Source organism: Mauremys reevesii, linkage group 8 (genome assembly GCF_016161935.1).
Source record: "Mauremys reevesii isolate NIE-2019 linkage group 8, ASM1616193v1, whole genome shotgun sequence".
In the NCBI taxonomy this organism is placed as follows: domain Eukaryota; kingdom Metazoa; phylum Chordata; order Testudines; family Geoemydidae; genus Mauremys; species Mauremys reevesii.
This window is the reverse complement of record NC_052630.1, coordinates 106,407,798-106,429,235: the sequence shown is the minus strand read 5'-3', so window position 1 is coordinate 106,429,235 and position 21,438 is coordinate 106,407,798. Positions and strand designations below refer to the sequence as shown.

The following is a 21,438-nucleotide window of genomic DNA, read 5'->3' as shown; positions in this document are numbered from 1 at the left end:
GGTGGGAGTGGAGGCTGCTGGCTCAGGATCTGGCCCTCACTCAGGGCTCTCATGGATTGTGACTGGCATCTCCTTGGCTTCCACCTCAGAACCCGAGTTCAAAATGGAGGTGGGGTGGGGAGAGATCGCATAGCGCTCCCCTGGGCCGTCGCTGCGGGCAAGGCAGGGCTGTCCCCCCCCACCCCCCGGGGCAGTTATCCAGGCCTACGTCCCGTCTAGCTGTAACTGTCTCAGCCCTGGGCTGCTGCTGTTTCCGGGTCCCCTGGGGTCCCTACATGTCCAGACTCACGACCAAGGGATGAGGGATGGACGCCTTGAACTGTGCCCATCTGCGGTCTCACCCCTTGGCTCCCTTAGACAGCTCCTAGGAGCTCGCCGGCCCCAGTGGCAGCGCTGTGTGTTTGTGGGGCAGCAGACGTCACCGTCAGAGGCACCCGAGTCGATTTCCCTGTCGTGCTTCCCTCCTGCCCCGTCGTCAGTGGAACAGACCTGAATGAGACAGACGGGTTTCCAGCGTGAGCTCGGCGTGTAGGCAGCTGGGATCTTGTGGAAGGGCTGGCGCCGTCCCTGTGCCAAAGGAAAGACACCAACAGCCTCACTCCGTCTCCATCACACACACATTTGCTGGTGTGCTCACAGCCCTCACACATCTGTACACAGACACACTCACTCATACCGCCACACGCGGCCACACTCAGATGGACCCCCCAGTGGGTCCTGTGGTCACACGCTCATGTGGAGTCACATGTACATGGAAACACACATGTTCACCCCCTGACACATGCACTCAACCTGTCACCCATGGGCGCTCTCTCTCTCTCTCTCACACACACAGACACATACTGTGATACATCCACACAAACCTGGCCTACACTTAAAACTGAGGTCAACAAATCCACACCGCTGTAGCTACGCTGACCTAACCCTGGGGGTGGATGCAGCCACATCGACGAACGAAGGCTACCGTTGACCTAGGTGCCATCACTCGGGGAGGCGGTGTTCCTATGGTAACGGAAAAGCTCCTTCATCGTTGTGGGCTGTGGCTGCACTGTGGGGCGACAGCAGCATCACTATGGCCCCTGAGCATAGACATGGCTTCACACTCACTTGTGCTCGCCCTTACACCCACACGTGCACATCCCACATATCCTCCTGTGCACTTATACATCCCTTTTCACATGCTGTCATACATGACACAGGCTCACAGATCCACACGTGCTCGCTGCCTCTGCTGCTCGTGCAGTCATGGGCACACGCCTGCGTTCTCTGTCCCCGCCTCTGCTCAGCTCCCATAGAATAGGACAAGTCCCTAACGAGGCTATTTGCCATCCTCTGGTAGCATCGTGAAGGGACGGCCACATCCCTGCCGCTTGCTTTGCCCTGCGGCTTTCGAGCGCTGACCTGAATGAGCCAGAGGGCAGGATCTTTGCTGAGCTTCCAGCTTTGTCTGGTGGCCAGTTCCCAAGCCCTACAGTGGATTATCTGCCTGTTTGTCGGGATCTGCCCTGTGAGTAATCGGCCCAGGCATTTCTGTTCCAAGGCAGCCTCATAGGAAGCACACCAGTACCCTCAAAGCCCAGTTACGTTTGCATGAAGCGATTCTGGACTGTTTGCAAGGCAGTGAATGGAAACCTCTGCAAAAAGTTGCAAGGAACTGGCTGGTGTCTATGGGCACCACCACCCTCTAGTGTATAGAGTCAGAATTGCTTGACCATGTGTCATATACCTTGCTCTACAAAACACTAGTGGAGATTCCCATCCCCTTTTAATCAAATGGCAGGGGGCTGGGTTCTTTCCCTGCTGCCTTAGAGAAACTCCAAGCAATGCTGGCATGCAGCCTAGTGATAACTGTGGTGTCCTCCCAGTAGACGGTGATGTGTTAATTGAGCTGGAATAAATGGGCCAAAGGTGTTAACATAACCCAGTCACTGTCCAATATTAAACCGTGGTGAATAGGGTGTACAGAGACCTGAACCTGCCTAGCACCACGGCAAACACATCATTAAAAATGCTTTTAACTTTTTATTAAAAAACAGAAAAGAAGGAAAATCAGTTAAAGCCTTTGAAAGGTAAAGCACTAAATAATTGTTTCATTTTAACACCATCCCTTGTTCCCTTTCCCTTTATCTGGTGGTTAGAAGGACCCCCCCCCCCATCTTGTTTGGCAGTCGCTTCGTTGGTATCAAAACTGGTAATGACCATCACCCCCGCTGGGACTTGGGATTCAGCTGGAGCCGGCAGGGGTGGTGATGTCATTTGGGTCTCTCTGTCTCCAGCCCATTCTGGTCAGGATACCTTATGGATGAGGATGAGAAAGGCCTGGGGTCCCAGGAGACGGCGGGCTGGCTCTCTCCAGTAGCTTCTGGCTGTTCTTCCTGTCTGTTCCTGGCTTTGTTCTTTCTTTCGCCACAAAATCTCTGTCTCTTTAGGCCCCAAAAGGGCGTGGTGAGTGGACTAGCCCATCCCCTCATTATTTGGTTCACCAATGAGGCTTAATGGCCAACATGCTCATTTTGGCTCATTAACTTCTGGCTCCACATCCCCTGGTTTTAACAAGCGTAATTTCAACACAGTCCTTGAATCATCCCAGGAGGCCTTTTCCCTGTACCCAATAGGACGTTTCCGTCTCCCTTTCGCACCGTTTCTCATCAACGTTTGTTATGAGAAGTTACTGGGACGTCCTATGAACTTTTACATCCCGTCTGCAGTTGAGCTCACAGTTTGGGTTTGTTTGTAGATCCAGTTGTCACAGCAGCGGGCACAGGCTGGCTCCAAGAGCCCCCTCGCTAGCAGAATCAGCACATCAGCTCTCACACTGACGGGTCAGAACGAGGCGGGTTGAGGTTGACTGCTCTGGCCTTGCCAGTCCTGAGCTCTTGCACTGTTTCATCAGCTCTGGATTTCAGCATCCAAAATTCAACGGTGTCTGGATTGGGGACTTTGGCTCAGGCCCATGTCTGGCTCTCCAGTTGCCTGGGGAACCTGCCCTTTGCATTAGCCAGCTTTTTCCTTACCAGCCTGGTTCAGACTAGATTTAATCTAGACCCACGGTGTGAGAACTAGGGGGCCAGCCGGGAAGTGAGAACTTCTCAGTGATGCCAAACCCGGGTGCAGGGAGATCTGGGGCACGTGTTTCCGGAGAGCAGGAGAAGCGAGGTGCAGGAGATGAAGCTCGGGGGGATAGGGCAGGTGGTGGTGGAAGCCATGGGGGAGGATGGGGAGTGGAAACGTAATTAAATTAAACAGCGTCTTATATTTACCGAGCTCCCTCCATCCTGAAGGATCCCAAGGCTCTTTAACAGCTGGAATCACTTCCTGCACCACTGAAATACATCCGCGCTGGAGTGGAAGGCAACAGCAGAGGCACATTTACTAGATAACAAACACACCCCCTGTAGGTGTCAGTGCGGGGTAGATGATGTGCGGGTTTTGTGCTGGCTGGCTGCACCGAGGGCCCCAATCCTGCAAAGGCTTATGCGGGGGAGTGATCCCGCTGAGCCCAGCCGGACGCATTGTGTACTCACAGCTGAGCACGTGCGTGAGTCGTCTCAGGATCTGAGCCCTCGGACGCAAAGAGCCATCTGCCCAGACAGACCATCATCTGCCCCTCGCCGTGGCAGATTAACCCCGGAGGGAGAGGAAGAGAAGAGAGTCGTCCCCAAGCTGTCAGAGGGTGACAACCATAACGGCCCTGGACACTTTCTCCAGTGCAGAGGGAAGGATGAGAAATGCAGCCACCTGGCCCAGAGAAAAACGCCCCTTTCCTCTCCGCCCCTGACAAACTCTGGGACCCCGGGGGAAGCAGGCTGGCTCCCAGCTTTACTCCTGCTAAAGCCAAAGCTGCTCCCACTGACCTCTAAACACCTTGCTGGGGGTGGGTGGGGAATTTTTGCAGTAGTGGCTCTCTCCTGAAGTCCATTTCCTCTTTAAATTAGCCACCGTGTTCAAAACTTTTGGTGCCTAAAGTAAGTCTTCCAAATTTGTGGGGTGGTCTTATTCAGGCCCTGGTCTGGGCCTTCAGAGACCTGGGATTGATGCCTGGCTCTGCCACAGTTTCCCTGTGTGATCCTGGGCAAGTCACTTAATGGTTCAGTGCCTCAGTTCTGCACCTGTAAAATGGGGCTAGTACTTCCCTACCTCACACAATAAAGCCATTGATGGGAGGGGCTCTGATACTCTGTCAACAGGGGGCCATGTATGTACTAGAGGGACGATCCTAGCACACCTTCAGATAGCCTGGTTCTGTGCATGAGAGGGGAATTGGAAGGAACACCTAGAAAAAACAGAGCTGGGGAATAAATCTTGGGTCCATTTCCCCCCCTAAGCAGTGTACATCTGATACTGGAGCCTTTTTCTGCACTAGTACCACCAACGGGGGATAATTATCCACTCATTACCCCAGCAGTAACAAAGAGCCCCCAAGATCAATCTCACATCCTGCTTCTCCCTCTGACTTTTATCTTCCCTTTATGGGTTTTTTCTGTAGCCTCCTTTTTTGCCTGGGTTTTAAGCAGCGTGTGTGACAAACACAAAGCTAGGACTGAGATGAAAATGAAACCCTAGTAGAGAGAAACCCTCCCCGCCCCAACCTCCACTCCATCATTCAGCCCCTATTGAAACCAGGGTGCGCTCAGGGAGGAGGTTCCATGCAGAGACGCTGCCCTGTTTAACCAGAGCTAGGGAGGCAGCACACTGGGCTCACCAGTTGATGGATGCAGGCTGAGGCTCAGCCCTGAGCACTTGGCTTGCAAGTTCCTGGTGGGTGTCGCAGTCACAGGGCCATGGGGGTGAGGTTACGGAGAGACGTCAGGATTTGAGTGGGGTCAGGTGACGCCTTGGCAGGGTTTTATGCCGTCCGGATGATGCCACAATCCTGCTGGGGTTCCATTTATTTTGGGGAGCAGGGAGAAGGATTTCAGTCCCCACACGCCACGTTTTCAAGTATTCTGCAAGCCACTGGGGGGCTGAGCTCTTGTGAAAATCTAGCCAGGAGGGGCACCATGGTCACTGCTGAGTGGTGAGCACTTGGGAAGGTCCAGACCTGACTGTAGGCACTGAGCCTTTGGGAATCTGGCCCCGCAGATCAGGTGCTGGGCGATCCTTTAACTGGAGTATGGAGCAGGTGATGTTGACAGGGCCTTGTCAAATTAAAAATCACGGGCCAGTCACTCAGCTGATGTACTGTAGCTCCTTTAAAGGCTATTGGAGTTATGCCAGTTGACACCAGCTGAGGATCTGGCCCTATGTAGTTTTTTAAAAACCCTAATTTCTCTATTTAGGTTTTAAATGACACCTCCATGTATTTAAACTGACATTAAAAAAAATTCAATTCACTTTCCTCCACCACCACTTATTTCCTTTTTGCATTTCTCCCAGCTTGGGCAATGCGAACTGAGAGGCCCATTTTGTTTTGGGTTCTGACAAATTTCATTTTCAGGTGCTTCTGCCCCAGGGCTGAGGTGTTTGTGTTGCAAATCCTGCTGCCGGGGCCATTAATTTGCTTTAAAAATAAATTGTTTCCATTCAAGTTTATATTTAAAGTTTCTTTGTACAAAATCTAATTTGGGAGCCAAATGCGAGCTGGCAGGGTCTCTTTCCAGCCAAAGCCCTGATGAGAATTATTTTATGGAATGGTTTCATAGGAGAAGAATAACAGGTATGTGGCAATCAGCAGTTGTCGACCGCATCCTCACCCATCTCCTTAAATATCTTCTCATTGAAATTTTATATTAAGCAATAAACACAAACGATCTTAACTGCCTGAGCACAAGGAACTTCTTCCATCAACGTGATTATTTATAATTATTTGCACAGTGGTTGTGCCCAGGGCTCCAGACCCATTGCACTAAGCACTAATGATCTTAGACCTTGCCGTGACCAGCGTTCTTCACGACCATTTATGTTTAACCTGCTTTTGGGGGTTCTTCATGGTCTCACTTGAATACACTTTCCTGAGAGTCAGTTGATGTTTGCAAAGTATTTAAAGATTTTTAGACAGCAGCATGGACTAGTGGTGAGAGCAGAACACTTTGTCTTACAATAGAAGCCAACCAAGGTCAGGGTTCCATTGTGCTGTCCATTGTTTGTGTATAATGAGAGACATCCCGGTCCCAGAGAGCTGACACTCTAAATAGACAGAGAAAGGAACATTATCCCCATTTTACAGATGGAGGACTGAGGGAGACAGAGATTAGATGATTTGCTCAAGGTCACACAGAAAGAGATGAGAACTGAACAACCCCCTCCCCCCCAAGTCCTAGCCTGGTACCTTAGCCCAAGCCCAGCCTTCTTAAGCCTGTTGATTCGATTTAATTATCAACCCATATCTGTTTTTAAGGCCCATAACCAGACTGTCAGTCCATCCTCCAGAGCTGAAGCCAACGTGTTGAGCAAACAGTTTGGCAGCTTCCACTCTGCATCCCCAGGAAAGCCACCCATGATGCTCAACCTGGGAAGTTGACCCTCCGTCCCCCCGCCCCCCCCACTTGTGTCTGGAAACATGGTACCTGCTAGAGTTACAAGTTGCACCGGAAAATGGACTTGGGCTGAAACAAGTGAGCAAAAGCAAATCTCCCTCTATGTTGTCAGTTATTGGAAGGCTTGGAAGATTCGATTTTTATGGGTAAATGTCAGGAAACATTGGTTTCACCACACACACACAAACAGACTACAAATATTTCCATTGATAATAATTGAAATTTACAGCTAGGCAAAGTAAGACAAATGCTGCTTGAGAACTTATTAGAGTTTGATTGAAAGTTGTTTACTTTGTATATTTTGCCATATGATATTGACAATTTGTGCTTTAATGGCTATAAAGCTCTAACTTTTCAAATCTCAACATCTACTATGTTTAATAATTGTCTGACCTCCTCCCACATTATTTCCTGCAACTATGAAAATTTAAATCAATAAACATTAAAAATGTTTAAAAATAAACATTGATAGTATCCGGCCACACTGGGTGAGACTAATGGCCCATCTAGCCCAGTGTCCTGTCTGCCGACAGTGGCCAATGCCAGGTGCCCCAGAGGGAATGAACAGAACAGGGAATCGTCAGGTGATCCAGCCCCTGTCACCCATTCCCAGCTTCTGGCAGTCAGTGGCTGTGGACACCCAGAGCCTGGGGTTGCATCCCTGACCAGCTTGAAATCCATGGAAGCTTGAGGGGATCAGCACTTCTGAAAATGATGCCACATTTATCTAGGTGCCTAACTATAGCTGTGTCTAATTTTAGGGACTCGGGTTTGAACAGTTGTCCTGAGCCCACTGTCCCCATGCACATCTTCCATAGGCTGGAATCATAGGAACATAGGTCATAGGACTCAAAGGGGCCGCCTGGGTCATGGAATCCAACCTCCTGCGATTGCAGGCAGGCTGGCCATAGCTTGCCCCTGCACTCAGGTCAGCACGATGTGCCCCAGAGATGCTCTGTCAGAAACACATGCCACATCCGCATACACGTTTTCATCCTGCCAGATTCCCAGAGCTGTGTCTTCTTCATTTCCATTGCACGAGCACTGTGATCTCGGGGAATCAGGAGGTGTTCGGTGTCTGTTGGCAGCTGGAGGACAGCCACTCCCTGAGATGGCATCCCCTGTTTTTGGACGGAGAGGGTTCCTGGGAAGGAAAACTGGCAAAGGTCACTATACGTGACAGCGAATGTGGCGCTGGCTCTGAACCGACGCCCCTGGGACTGCAGGGCGTGTGGTGTTGGATGTGGATAACCACCCCTTGGACTTCTGGGTAATAGAGCAGCGGCCCTGGGGACGTCTGGGTGTTGTTTAGCATTAACTGGGGATTTTTCTCAGGAAGTCAGAGCCTGTTTTTAAAAGACTCCTGCCCATCCATGCCTTATCGCCTGTTTCTTTAAGCTTTGCTGAAAGGGAACGCTCCTCTTAACAGCTGGTGTGAAATAATAAATGGAGAGGTAGAAATCACCATAGCGCTGATATGGGTTCCCGGCAGCACATGGGTATCCGGCCACCTGACTCCCATTAACACTAATACGGGTGACCAGCTGAATGCCTTCACAATGATCTCAGGGCATAGGCCCCCTGATGAGGTTTTAGCTCCAGCCATCTGAGTCAGTGACTTTCCATCCTGGAGTCTGAGATCATCACAACCCAACACACACACACACACTCTCTGTGCGGTACAAGTGCATATCCCCGAAAAATGGATTAACATAGAAGCGTCCATGTAGCTGATCAAAACAAAAAGCCACAACGATGTCCCCGCCCCCCATATGCCCTTTCTCTCTCCTTCATAATTTTGTTGTGTAAAAGAGAAAGAAGTTGTTTTGTTGTAATGAACTAGATAAACAATTCCCCAAATAGATTAAAACTAACTGTAACTTATAAAAACGGGTAGTAATTATATTTTATTAGCTAGCAAAACACCATTTTTTTATTTCAAAGGATAATTCTGTGTAAATCACCTTAATTAGAAGTGTCAGAGGAGCCTGTGAATATCATACTTAGTAACTAATTTCCTATGTACAGGTAATAATTTAAAACACATGGCTCACTCACCGAGTGGAAATACGCTCGCCATGAAATAATGTGGGGAGTGTCGGGGTTATTACTATGTAAATGTGTGATCATTTCAGACCACTGCAGACTTGCTTAGTGATTAAAGAGAATTCCAAGGTCTCCAAAGATTGTGCTCTCCACAAGAGCCTAGAGCGAAAAACTTTAAAAGGCACCGAAAAGTGTTTGAACTTTAAAGGTCTTGATTTCCCTTTTACCATTTTTAATTTGTCTGCGGTGTTTATGGAATGGAAGGTTTCTCTTTGCTGATGGCCTTTCGATTCTCAGCCCATTGCTAGCTTCTCTTAACAGTTCACTGCCTGGAAGCGCACAGCCTCCCACGAAGGAGAGTGCTGCTAAGCCTTTATGGGAGATTATTATTTAGAGGGGCAAAGGAATTGCTAGACTAAATCAGACCCAAGGTCCATCTGCTCCGGTGGCTGCCTCCAACAGAGGCCGGCACGGGATGCTTCAGAGGCGGGTACAAGAAACCCCACAGCAGGCACATTTGCAACAATCTGTTCCAGAAAAAGTTTTTTCCTAAGCCCCAAGAGCTGGAGATTGGCTTATGCCCAGAGGCATGAGAGTTTATGTCCGTTCCAAATCTCTCTCTCACGCTCCCTCCCTTTCTTTTTTCTTTTTCATTTTTAATATTAAAAGGACTGATGTAACAGGACTAAATTTGGCCCCAAACGTAGGGTTTTACTTTGAAAAATTACAAAAACTAGGAATAATAGAAACCTTTCCATTAAATTTAAACCCAAATCCAGTGAAAATGTTCCAAGCCCCCAGTTATCCCTAGGGCTTGACCGTCAGATTTTCAGCTGCATGGGTTTGAGCCAAATCCCGGTGAAGTCCACGGAAGACTGTCCAGTGACTTCAGTGGCCTTTGGGTCAACTGCGTTGAGGGCTGAGTAACTATCAACCGTAGGCTGCTCTCCTTTGTGGCCTGTCCGCGAGAGGGGCACATGCGACACACTGAGCCAGTGGTTACAGAAACAACTTTTTGAAACAAAGATTTATTCCTCCTCCCACCCCCTGTTCAGTAGTGTTTGCAACTCAAAGCTGCAGCCTTAGAGGAGGGGAACCAGCAAATGAAACTGGCTAGAAAAAGTGTGAAACTAACTAATCTTTCCTTGTGGAAGGTGGAAGGCTTTGGAGGAGACAAACAAGGGTATCATTGGTGAAAAATAAATGAGATTCTCAGTGTTGCTTTTAAGTTGAATCATTTCAAGCACCATTAACAACAGAGGGAATGAAACTTGTTTTTTTTTTAAATATAATATTTTGCCTAAAAGGGAAAGAAGTTGCTTCACACCTGGCAGAATGATTTAAATAAAAAGATAACATTGAAAAGCAGGAATCAAGCCGATTGCATAATATCTAGGGCCAGATTCTGCTTGCACCGGATTGGAATGAATGAGCAGAGAAAAAAAGGTGGAATCAACTTCACAACTCCTCTGTGAATCCTGCATTGCTCCAAGGTGCCATATTCACAGCCCTGAAGACTAATGACCCCTGCCTACCCCATGGGCAGGACGGGTACAGCACAGACAGTACCCTACACTGTCCTGCCTGTGTCCCCCCCCACACCCCTTCCCTATTTCCCCCAGCACACACAGAGTGTGCCTGTGGTAGGGAATACACACACCATGGACTTGCTGGAGACACTGGGTAAGCAATGTTCTGAGCTTCAGCCCCAGTAACTGGCTTGTGCAAAGGGGAAATCTGCTGGGTCTGATTGGGAAGGGACCCCCCTTCCCCCCAGATTGTGGAGTGACAGCAGCGCCTGCAGTAGCTACCCTGTGGTTGCAAATCTGTCAGCTCCAGCCTTCCCCCTAAACCAACCCTTTGACGACCCACAGAGCTGTGCTCCAGGACGTGCACGGGTTGCAAAGCCATTGTGTGGGCTCCCCCTGCATTTCAACCCTGTGCCGCAAACCTGCATCTGTTCTGCACAGAGTGTGGGTAGAATATGTCCCAGTGGAGCTGGGTGGTCCAGGCCCTGTGCTGCTGAAATCTCCGCATGAGAGAACAGAGAGAAACAGCTTCCAGCATGTTCCCCTGTTCAGCTGGCTGGTGCCACTGCAGTCAGAGCTGGCACGGGCAGGCTGGGCTGTGAAAGTGGTTCTGGAAGGCAAAGCACCCCCATTACCAAGGCTGCTACAATCAGCAATCCTAGAGAAGGATAGATGGGAGGGAGACGATGACTGAGACGCTCATCCATGTTCATGTCCATCAAAGAATCCAAGTAACTGCAGCTGTTTGGCTAAGAATCATGTTTTAAAAGTGCCTCGTTGACTTCTGTGCGTTGGGGATGGGAACGGAGAGGAAGCAAAGCCTTGATCTCTTGCGCTTTGGTGACCCGATCATGACAAATAATTCCTTATCTCACCCCTTCTGAGGCCCACAGAGGGGTACGGGCGGGTGTGGTGGGATTGTGGAGGTTTGTAGCCTGAGGAGAAAACACCTTCCTCCATCCCTTCTCATTTCATAACACCCAGCCATCTGCCAAATCAAGGCAGATTAAAGCCAGCCAAATTCAATTTCTCCCCACTGCCACTGCAGCGCAGCATCTGGGGCTAGAGTGTCCCCGACAAAGCGAACATGACAGCCACATTGCTTTTTTGTCACATCTAGTACCATGTTGATCTTCTAAAAGTCTCATAAAAATGTATTGATGTCTCCCATATTGCTGTGATTGGGAAGAAAGGAGAGTGTGTGTGCGGGTCTGTGTGTGTGTCTGTATGGTGTGTATATTAATGTTTCTGAAGTAGATCTGATTTGATATGTCTTGTTCTATTGTCAGCAGCTGTTTAGCGAGGCTTTTTAATACTTTCTGGCTGCCGATCACTCATCCTTAGCCTGGGATGCAGACTTGCATACAAATTTTGTTATTAAACACAATTCCATTCCCCCCCCAACCTCCGCCTCCACCCGCTAACCTCCCCCCTCCACCCACCCATCCATCCATCCATCATCTCCCCGGGGCTATGGAGAGGTGGGAGCCAGCCGCCCCGCCACAATGTACTTACAAGTGCAGGCATCAGGTTGGCAACATATTTCAAGATCCTTTTGCCTGCTGCAGGTGCTTTGCATTGACAAATCGAATCATGGGGAAATAATTTATTTCCTAATGCTGTTTGCAGCGTGTTAGCAGGAGAATTTACATGAGAGAGATTACTTTAATAACCAAAAAATTGCAGTGCGGGCCTCCCCGCCATGTCGGCTTTGATATGTAATTGTTTCAAGTTGAACCTGTCTGGAGGGGGGAAGGCGTTATTAAATCTGCAGCATCTCACGCCAGGGAGGGGCAGGCAGGGAGGAGGGCCCTGACAGTGATCTCGTCCCCGCCGCTAAATGGAAAACAAGCGGAATTAACAAATTACTCCGGCCAGTGGTAGAACTGCTGCCTCCTTGGCACTGGTTGGAAGAGGGGGAGTTTTCTTCATCTCCTTCTTTTTAGGGGTTAATCTCGCTCGCTTCCTCTTGTTCTGCTCTCCCTCAAGCCCGTTCCCACGCAGCGCTGAGCACCCTCCGTTCCTTTCAGAAGGCACTCGGCATCTCGCAGGATCGGGCCCCTCGGCGCGGTCACAGGCAGAGGCGGGCAGCAGCCGCAGGAGGAGGGAATGGATTTCACTTTGCAAAATCTCATCAGCTGGATTTGGGTTTTGCGAAGCCAGGACTGGCTCCACCCTAGGCCCCATTTGATCCAAACCCTTCCAGTTCGGGAGAGTTTGGTTAAACTGCCCCGTCTCTGATCAGAACCAGGATCCCTGGCCCCCGGTATTTAACCTCCTTTATTTCCCCTGCACGATCTCTCCCCACTTCCCGCCCCTGCCCCTTGCTGTCAGGCAGTGGCCAGGATGCTCACTCTCTGCTTTTCTCTCTTGGCAGTAAGAACTCCATACTGAAGGATTCCATGGCACCTGGCACCCCCAAGGTAAGTGAGGAAAAGCGACACCTGTTGTCACGCTCCGTGATTCACACCTGCTCCCTCCTCACATACACGCGTCCCATGTGGTGAGGTTCGCGCACCAGTCCCCGGGATAATGGGTGTCCCTTGAATGGGGTCGTCTGTTGTGACTCTCCCCCAGAGGTGAAATGCTGTGTAGTTTCTGGGCTCATTTTCAAGCACCAGGCTAACCAGGGGATCGGAGGAAGCTGCTCCTACTTGGCCAGCTGCCAGGAGGTTGCCTGCTGCTCCATTGTGGCTAGCTCCCAGCGCAAGCTGGGCCACTCCTCCTTGCGCCAAAGGGGCCATGCAGCCGAAGAGTGGGCAGGTCACCAGGACCCCAGGTTCTGTCTCATGAGCTGACGAGCGTTGATCGTGCTGCCGGAGCTCAAAGCACAAAGCCGTGCGCTGGAGTTCGTGGAGTCCGAGCCGCATTCTGACTCTGTAAAGGTGGGAGTCAGAACATCCTGGGGAAATGAAACAGACCAGGAAGAAGAGCCACTGCCCCATGTTGAAATGGTACCAAGGTACTGTAGACCCCTCCCTTGGCAGTGACCTGCCACCCCCTCAGCCCAGCACAGAGTTCTGAGAGCCACATCTATCACCCACAAAATGCAGCAGCAGCATCTCTGTTACTATTAATACTCCAGTGAAGGGGGCCCAAAGTGTACCTAGACAGATAGCTACATCTCCAGGAAACTTGCAGGAGCCACTGAGCAGCGCTATTCCCCTTTTAATTGATTAGGAAACTGAGGCAAAGGGAAGTCAAGTGACTTGCCCAAGGTCACAGAAATTAAGTGGCACAGGCAGGGGCAGAACTGAGGCCAGGCTGCCAAGCTCCATCCACTAGGCAGCAGCGGCTCCGTTGTGTAGTTGGACAATTCAGCAAGATTGGAACCCAGAGCTGAAAAGGTCTCAGTTGGGTTTTAGCCGTGCCCTGTTCAACATTTAAACACACTTGTTTCCATGTTATCGGGTAAGACAATCACATGGAACTGGGTGTCGGAGCTCCTGGGTCCGACTTTGTCATTGACTAGCACTGTGACATTAAGGAGTCGTTTCTCTTCTCTGCGCATCAGTTTACACGTCACACACCCACACGAGATGGGGCTGGGAGAGCTGCAGTGCAGTTACCTTCCAGATCCTCCAACAATTTCCCAAGACCTCCAGGAAAAGAGATCATAATACTACTTCGTACTCTGATAGCACTTGGCGTCTGCAAAACGCATTCCTCCGGTAGCACTTACTGACTCTCACAGGCCTGGGTCACGGCCCATGTTTTACCCCGGGGCAACTGATGGACAGGGAGGGTAAGTGACTTGCCTGAGGACAAAAGTAAGTCAGTGACCCAGCCAGGACTAGAACTCGGGAGTTCCCAGCTTACATGCTGAGAGTGAGACGTGGCTGTCTCAGCATCTCTCGGCTAAGGCAGGCCCTGAGATGTCTGATGTGAAAAACAAGCATTGAAAAAACTCCAAAGTGTGTTTGAAAATCAAGACGCTTTGAGGCTGTCTTTTGACATCGCAAAGGAGCAGGAAAGGGAGCAGGTGAAATGAAAGCACCTGTGCTTTGCAGGCTCCCCTCTCACTGGTTGTCAGGGTTGAAGGCTGATAACTCAGTGGTCCCCACTGCAGAGCCCAAGAGGGGGAGTGAGGGCTAGAGAGACAGATTAGCTGTTTGGAGGTAAATACACCGAGTCAGTGACAGACACCAGATAAAGAAGAAGGGTCCATCTCTCGGCAGGGCCGGGCTTTTGAAGTTGCTGTTGACAAAGAATCCCATTTGCCTTGAGAGAGGGGATTAAACTGGGACTGGAGAGTTGTTCTATGTAAAAGAGATCAGTCGCCTCCTGTCACCACATGGATCTTTTTCCTTTGCCCGTCACGTCCAGGCCTAAGAACATTAACTTCAAGAAGCCTTGGGAGTGGGGGGGGAGAGGGGGAAATCTGGAAATCTTTCATTCCGCTCTCAGAAAGCCTGCAAGCTCCTTGGCCCTGGAGGATTCATTATTTCTAGGTGGCTTTTGCTGGGAGACAAGTCTTGTGTGGGGTGGAAAGGCCCAGTGCTCTCAGTTCATGTTAGCTTGGTATTAAAGGCCCCTTTGTAATGGTGCTGGAGTTGAGCAGGAGGCAGCTGTGGGATGAAGCTGCTCCGTCTCTTTGTGGCTGGCTGAGTTATTGCTTTCCTGGCCTGGTGCACCCTGTCAGAACAGGCCGGGCCTGCCGCAGGAGCGCAGTCTGATACACCTGCGTTGCGGGGAATAAGGCCAACGGGCTGGATCCAAGCTGAGGAGCACTGTGCGATGTGACAGGATCACAGCCCGGAGGGGGGGCGCGGGGCCAGGCCTTTTCCAAGTGTCCGCTCTCAGGCGTGCGATGAGCCAATAGGGGATGGATTCAATGTTAGTCTGACTCACTTAGCAACAATCTTCCCCCTCGGCCAGAAGATCTTGGCCCTACGTCCTACTGTGGGCTCCTACGCAGTGCTGGCATGGCAGTCCTGGGGCCTGTTACAGCGAAGGAGGGGCCAGGCTGGGGATGAGATGCTAAACCAGGGTCCCTGCTGCCGGTCTCTGCTGTGCGCATTGATAACCTGTAGGAAATATTACCCCAGTGTCCTGACTGCTGGTCGCCTTCTCCACAAAAGAGGGTCTCACCCAAGGCCGTATGCACTAGTGGTGGGCATGCACTGGGTGTGCATTACTTACCCAGTCTTTAGCACCAGACCTGCAGCTTTGGAAAGTGCTGGGGGAGCTCTGAGTAGACCGTCGAGAACCAGAGTTGATGCTCTCCTGTCCTGAGGCGGGTGGGGCAGGGACCGGCCTGTCATGACAGGCGGGGGTGGGTTATTTTAACCCCAGACCGTCTCCAATAGTCTGTTGTTTATTCAGAACCTTTCTGTGTGCTTCCTTCTCGCCCTGCACTCCCCCAGAATTGCCCCACTCCCCCGGCAAAGACCTCGCCTGGAAATAAAATCCCTGGTGTAAACACGTGTTTTTCATTCACTGGCTCCCTGCCCCTTAAGAGCTGTCACTCACCGCACTGGGTCAATTTTCATGGCAACATGTCAAAGAAAATCCAATCACTCAACATGGTATGTGATGAATCCAAGATTATTATATCGGATTCTTCTATTATTGGAGCTGGCAGAGACAGCGACGGCCGGGCTAGGGCTCCAGGCAGCAGATTCACTCTCCCTCCCCACCGTTCAGCTGCAGCGAAGGGCGGTGTTGAGAACCAGATGGTTCTTCACAGCTCGGATTCCCTGCGTTCCTTCTCTGGGAGACCAGCACTGATCTGTCCGCGGCGCTGTCCTGTAGGACAAGCCACGGGGGGGCACTTTTCTACCAAGCCTGGGACTGCTGCTCAGAGTAGACCAGCAGGTGAGTGGGAGGTGGGCTTGACAGTAGCAGCTGCTGCTGCTTAGCCTCTGGCAGTGGCGGCTCCTTCAGCGGAGCCCCAAACAGCTGCTTCTGTTGCAGAGCAGATCTTCCCTGGCACATGCCTACAGGCTCCAAGCCTATGGGAGCCCTTCACTGTCCTGATCTCCTCCCTTCTGCACCCGGCGCTGTTCCTGGTCCTGAACTGATGCCGTTTCGGCCCCTGCTGGCCTTGGTTCTGCTGCTCTGCCTCAAGCCCACCCTGCCTGTGATGTCCCTTGAGGTCTTGTTCCCAGAGCTCAGCCCACCTGCTGAGTCTGTATGGGCCAGGAAAGGACTTGCTGATGCAAGTCTCCTCTGCAGGCAGATCTGAAGCCCCTTCCCCCCACATCTGCCCTGCATCTGAAGACCGGGATTCCCCAGGGGCAGGGGGAGAGTCCCCCAGCCCCCCCTCACCCTCACCCCCTGTGACAGCAGCACACAGTCGTCGGTTCTTCCAGGTGTCCTCCTCTCCTCCAGTTGTCCCAGAACAGGAGGACAAGAACAGGAGGGAAACTTTGGAGGGGGCCACGGATATGGCAGAGCCCGGAGGTGGCCATCGGGAAGAAGGACAGGAGGGAAGGAGGCTGGGAGAGGTGGCTCTCAGCTGCTCTGTTGTGTGTCTGCTCTGCTGCTCCACGTGCTGCTCTTTAGAGCTCACCGGTCCTTCTTTCCTCCCACCCCCCCCTGGGGCAGCACTGCCTCGGCCTGCAGGGTGGGCAGAGAGCAAGCAGCAGACAGAGCAGCACATGAGCGCACAGCAGAGAGCAGAGCCTGAGAAGAGAGGAAGGCCCCTTCTATAGTCCCTGTGGGGACTAGCTTCTGTGGGGCTTGGCGCCTGAGCACCCGTCCCAAGGGGGCCCCGGTGCGTGACTGGACTTCCTGGCACTACCCTGATAGAAACGACAGGCTAATAACAGGCAAATACACTCAGGGGCTGCCGGCGCGTGTGCTCCGTTAGCGGCTTCTTTTCAAAGTGCTGCCCCGAGCAACGAGAGAGGAGACACTGAACCCCGAAGCCCACACGCATGTGAGCTGTGGATGGGCGGCTCTCCAGCCAAGAATCGACTAGTCGCTCCTTTGGATCACCAATCGCCTGCAAAGAGACTCCGCGTCTCTTGGTTTGTAGTCCTGATTTTTCACATTTCCCCCCATTTGTAATTCTCCACTGAATCCTCTCTGGGACTAGTTCCTTCCGGGGGAAGGGCTTGTCCATGGGCAGTTCGCTCGGAGTATGTGATATCCCCAAATCAGCCCTGCGTTGGTTAGTTTTTATCGGGCACATAAGTCACACGGTATTACTGCTGTTCCGTGTTTGGATGAGCGTAACTCTGTGGAGCAGGTTGCTGATGTGAATCCCGGTGAAAGCGCTGCTTCTTACACACTGCATAATTTGCCTAGGGAACTCCCTGCCACTGGATATCATGTAGGGCAAGAGGGATTAGGCATTTATATGGATAATGAGAACATCTGCGGGGACAGGTGAATAGAAATGATCTCACCTGTCTGGATTCAGGGTATTAGCCAGTGTCTAAATGATGAGGGCTGGGAAGAAACATCCCCTATGGGCACATCATTCCATGGTTGCTCCCTAGGGTTTTCGTGCACCTTCCTGTGGAGCAGCTGGTCCTGACCACTGCAGGAGCCTGGGCTGAGCTGGGCTGATCTGCTCTGGGAGTTCACAGTTTATTTCCCGGCAGCATTTTCTAATATTGACTTTAAAGTTACTCTTTGCGTTAATGTTCCAGCCTGTAAACTGGCTGTCATTGCAACCTGACGGCAAAGGAGAAGGACTAGAAGCAACTTCCATTTCTTATTCCTGAGAATGTTGGTGGCTGATTTGTTTAGGTCTGTGCCCAGCCTCAGTGAGGGCCCTGCCCAGAGGCCGGCTGCGCTGGGAACCCATCTACAGGGCCAGATCTCTTTGATTCCCCCTCCCCCTCCCATTCTTTTACAGCCTCCTAGAGCAGATTGCAGAAGAATTACTGCCCCTATTGGGAAATCTGACCGCTAAAGCCCTCCAAGGAAAAAGAGCTTTGAAGGCCGACAAGACGTGAAGCCTTAAACCTTGACAAAATCTCTGTTTTAAACCCTTCCCAGCTGCCTCCCTCTGAATGCAATGGCCAGCACAGCCAGTGATCTCCTCTGGAGCACGCTCTAGTGGTAGGAACAGGAGACTGGGGGCAGGACTCCTGGGTTCTTAGTCCTAACTCTGCCATGTCACTGGGGGAGGCCATTGAACAGAGCTGGGCCACATCTCCCCCGGCTGTAGCACTGGCTTATGAAGAACGTTTACAAGCGAAATCCGTCTATCATGGCTAAGCCCTGGCTACGGGGTGGGGGCTCTTACACTGTCGCTGTGTTCCACATTTCGCTCCCAACTCCACCGCACAGCCAAGGCCCCTGCCTTGCCCCTCTGCTGAACCAGTCAGAGTTTTTCCCCTTGGCTTTCCTGGCAGCAGGATCAGGCCTGTAAGGAAGTTTCTACATAGGGTGACCATATTTCCTAAGGTAAAAATGGGATGGCTGGGGCTCACCAGAGACACACACACACACATACACACACCCAGCAGGGCTCACCAGAGACACACACACACACACACACACACACCCCAGCAGGGCTCACCAGAGACATACACCCCCAGCAGGGCTCGCCAGAGACACACACCCACCCCCCCAGCAGGGCTCACCAGAGACACACACACACACACACACACACACACACACACGCACCCTGGCAGGGATCGCCAGAGACACACACACACACACCGGCAGGGCTCGCCAGAGACACACACACACACACACACACACCAGCAGGGCTCGCCAGACACACACACACACACACACACCAGCAGGGCTCACCAGAGACACACACACACACACACCGGCAGGGCTTGCCAAAGGCCCACACACACACACACACACACACCAGCAGGGCTCGCCAGAGCAACACACACACACGCCTGCCAGCAGGGCTCGCCACACACACACACCCCTGCAGAACTTGCCAGAACCACACACACACACACCAGCAGGGCTTACCACACACACACACACACCCCTGCAGAGCTCGCCAGAGCCACACACAACACACACCCCAGCAGGGCTCACCACACACACACACACCCCTGCAGAGCTTGCCAGAGCCACACACAAACACACACACACACACACCCCAGCAGGGCTCACCACACACACACACACCCCTGCTGAGCTTGCCAGAGCCACACACACACACGCTGGCAAGGCTCTCCAGACACACACACACACACACACACACACACCAGCAGGGCTCACCACACACACACACACCCCTGCAGAGCTTGCCAGAGCCACACACACACACACACTGGCAGGGCTTTCCAGACACACACACACACACACACCGGCAGGGCTCAACGCACACACACACACACCCCTGCAGAGCTTGCCAGAGCCACACACCCGGTGGCTAGGGCTGACCCCCTCCCCAACCAGAGCTGGGGCTGCCCCCGCCGCAAGCTCCATACCCCATGGTGCCGCGGGTGGGGCTGGGGCTTAACCCCACCCCCAACCTCCACACTGCAGCTGGGGCTGCCCCCCTGCAGATCCCGCCAGCCGGGGCTGGGCTGTGCCTGGGCTCCATTGCCAGCACCTCGCCTTGCCGCCCACGCCCGCACCCGACTGCTTTGGTAAACTGGGCATCTGTTTCTCTTGCCAACTGATCAGCTGGGAGGAGCAAACAGGACAAAGGCCCATTTCTGTAAAAAAAAAGAAAAGTCGGGACAACCGGGACAGAGCTTAAAAAGGGGCCTGTCCCGGCCACATGGGAGGTCTGGTCCCCCTCGTTCTAGGACTAAACTGGCGTTCGTTGGCATCTTTGTGTCCACGATCCTCCAGCACTAACATCCCCCCCAGCCTGCGGGGGGGCGGGGGAGGAAGTGGAGCCCAGGCCTGGTATCAGTCGTTGCTTTCGGGTTACAGTTCCCAAGTGATGACAGCTATTAGCAACACTTCCCCTGCTTCCCTACCGGAGGGGAGGGCAGGAGACAGCAAACATGTCAAGCTCTCACCTCCCTGCTAAGTGATAAGTACCTATTTAGACGGCAGAGTTAAGGCTGAATGCATCAAGCAGGAAACACTTTGTGCCAAACTAAAAAAGGGCCACAGAGATCTAGAAAACGAAGGGCTGGGGTATTTGTTCTGCTGACAGCCACTGGGATAGATTGTTTAAGAAAAATAGACTCCCTGTGTTTTTCTGGGGCTATCAGAAAGCAAGAGTCCAGCACTTAATAGTCTCAAATGGCTGCCTTGAAAGGAGAGGGAATGTCAAAGGCATCCGCCAGCCTCTCCCTGCGTTGACACCTGACCCATCTGCGGCACAGGGAGAAGGTAGTTAAGGGAGGGGGAGGCGACGCTGGCAATTTCAATCCATTTCCTTGGTGCGGAGGGCTGCACCCTGACAGGAACCAGCTCCTGCTCCCTCCCATACGTACACCGCTCCCTCCCTCTCGCAGGGCCAGAGTCACACGCGTGCCAACCGAGGCGCATAGACACACGCAGCAGGCCCCCAGAGATCTGTTTGCACCTGCCGGCACCATTTACTGCTCACATGCAGCTCTCCCCGCTGCACACACAGGTATGCCCATACACGGGAACACATATTTGTGTAAACACGCAGGCACAGTCACTCACACGCGAGCAGGTACACCCATTCTCCCACAGGTGACATACACGTGAACACCCAGAGCCACCCATGGAAGAAGTCACCCCTCCTGGAACGCTGGGGATTCAGGTTTCATTTCCTCGAACAAAGGGCCTGGCCCTCTCATGTAATCTGGCTGCTTGGCACAGCTCCCGCAATGTGGCCCAGGGAGATCCCTGCAGGAGTGATCTGTTTGGGGCAGAAATAAGGGCTGTTACACGACACTCCCTTTCCTCTCCTCCCCACTGCTGGTGTAGCAGAGGCATGGCCAGAACACACTGATGACTGGCTACACTTTGGTCCCTCGGGCAGTGTAAATTAGAGCTCCCCTCGGGCTGCTCTAATTCAGCAGAGCAGCTGTGGGGGAGCCGCTGTGCCCAGCCTTGCCGTAGGATCGGAAGAGCATTGAGTTTTAAACGCATGGGGCTTCTGTGCTGATGGTGGTATCATTTTTACGTCATTGAGAGCATGCATTTTTTAATTGAAACAAAGCTTCTGTCACCTTTCCAGTCACTGCCCCAGAGCTCTGCAGAATTGCACAGTCCCTGGAGAGGTCAGGTCCACACACACAGAAGGTGAAATTCAGCCCTGGGCAGAGGGCCAGCACACGGTCAAGACACCCTCTGGGACTTACGTGGTACCCAGGCCTTGTGCTCAGCCCTCTGCCCAGGGATTGAATTCTACCCGATGAACACGAACAGATACAGCTGCCATCTCCATGCATGCATACATGTTCACGTATGCCCATGAAGTCCCGCCTGCACCCGCTCCCCCAAACACACACAAACCCTCTTCCCACTCCGCACGGACAGCACATGAACTGGCTGTTGGGGGAGGCCCCTCCTCTTCT

The 21,438-nt window shown here is 52.2% G+C and overlaps 1 protein-coding gene across 3 annotated transcripts in view; it reads left to right on the top strand.

Annotated features, from left to right (window-relative positions):
- The window catches only part of RNF220 (ring finger protein 220), a 317,769-nt gene that overhangs the window by 208,390 nt on the left and 87,941 nt on the right, over positions 1-21,438 (top strand). For all 3 annotated transcript variants that reach the window (XM_039483594.1, XM_039483593.1, XM_039483592.1), the window contains exon 4: positions 12,429-12,474. In XM_039483594.1, the coding sequence (XP_039339528.1) occupies positions 12,429-12,474 (46 nt within the window). The remainder of the gene's footprint in view (positions 1-12,428; positions 12,475-21,438) is intronic.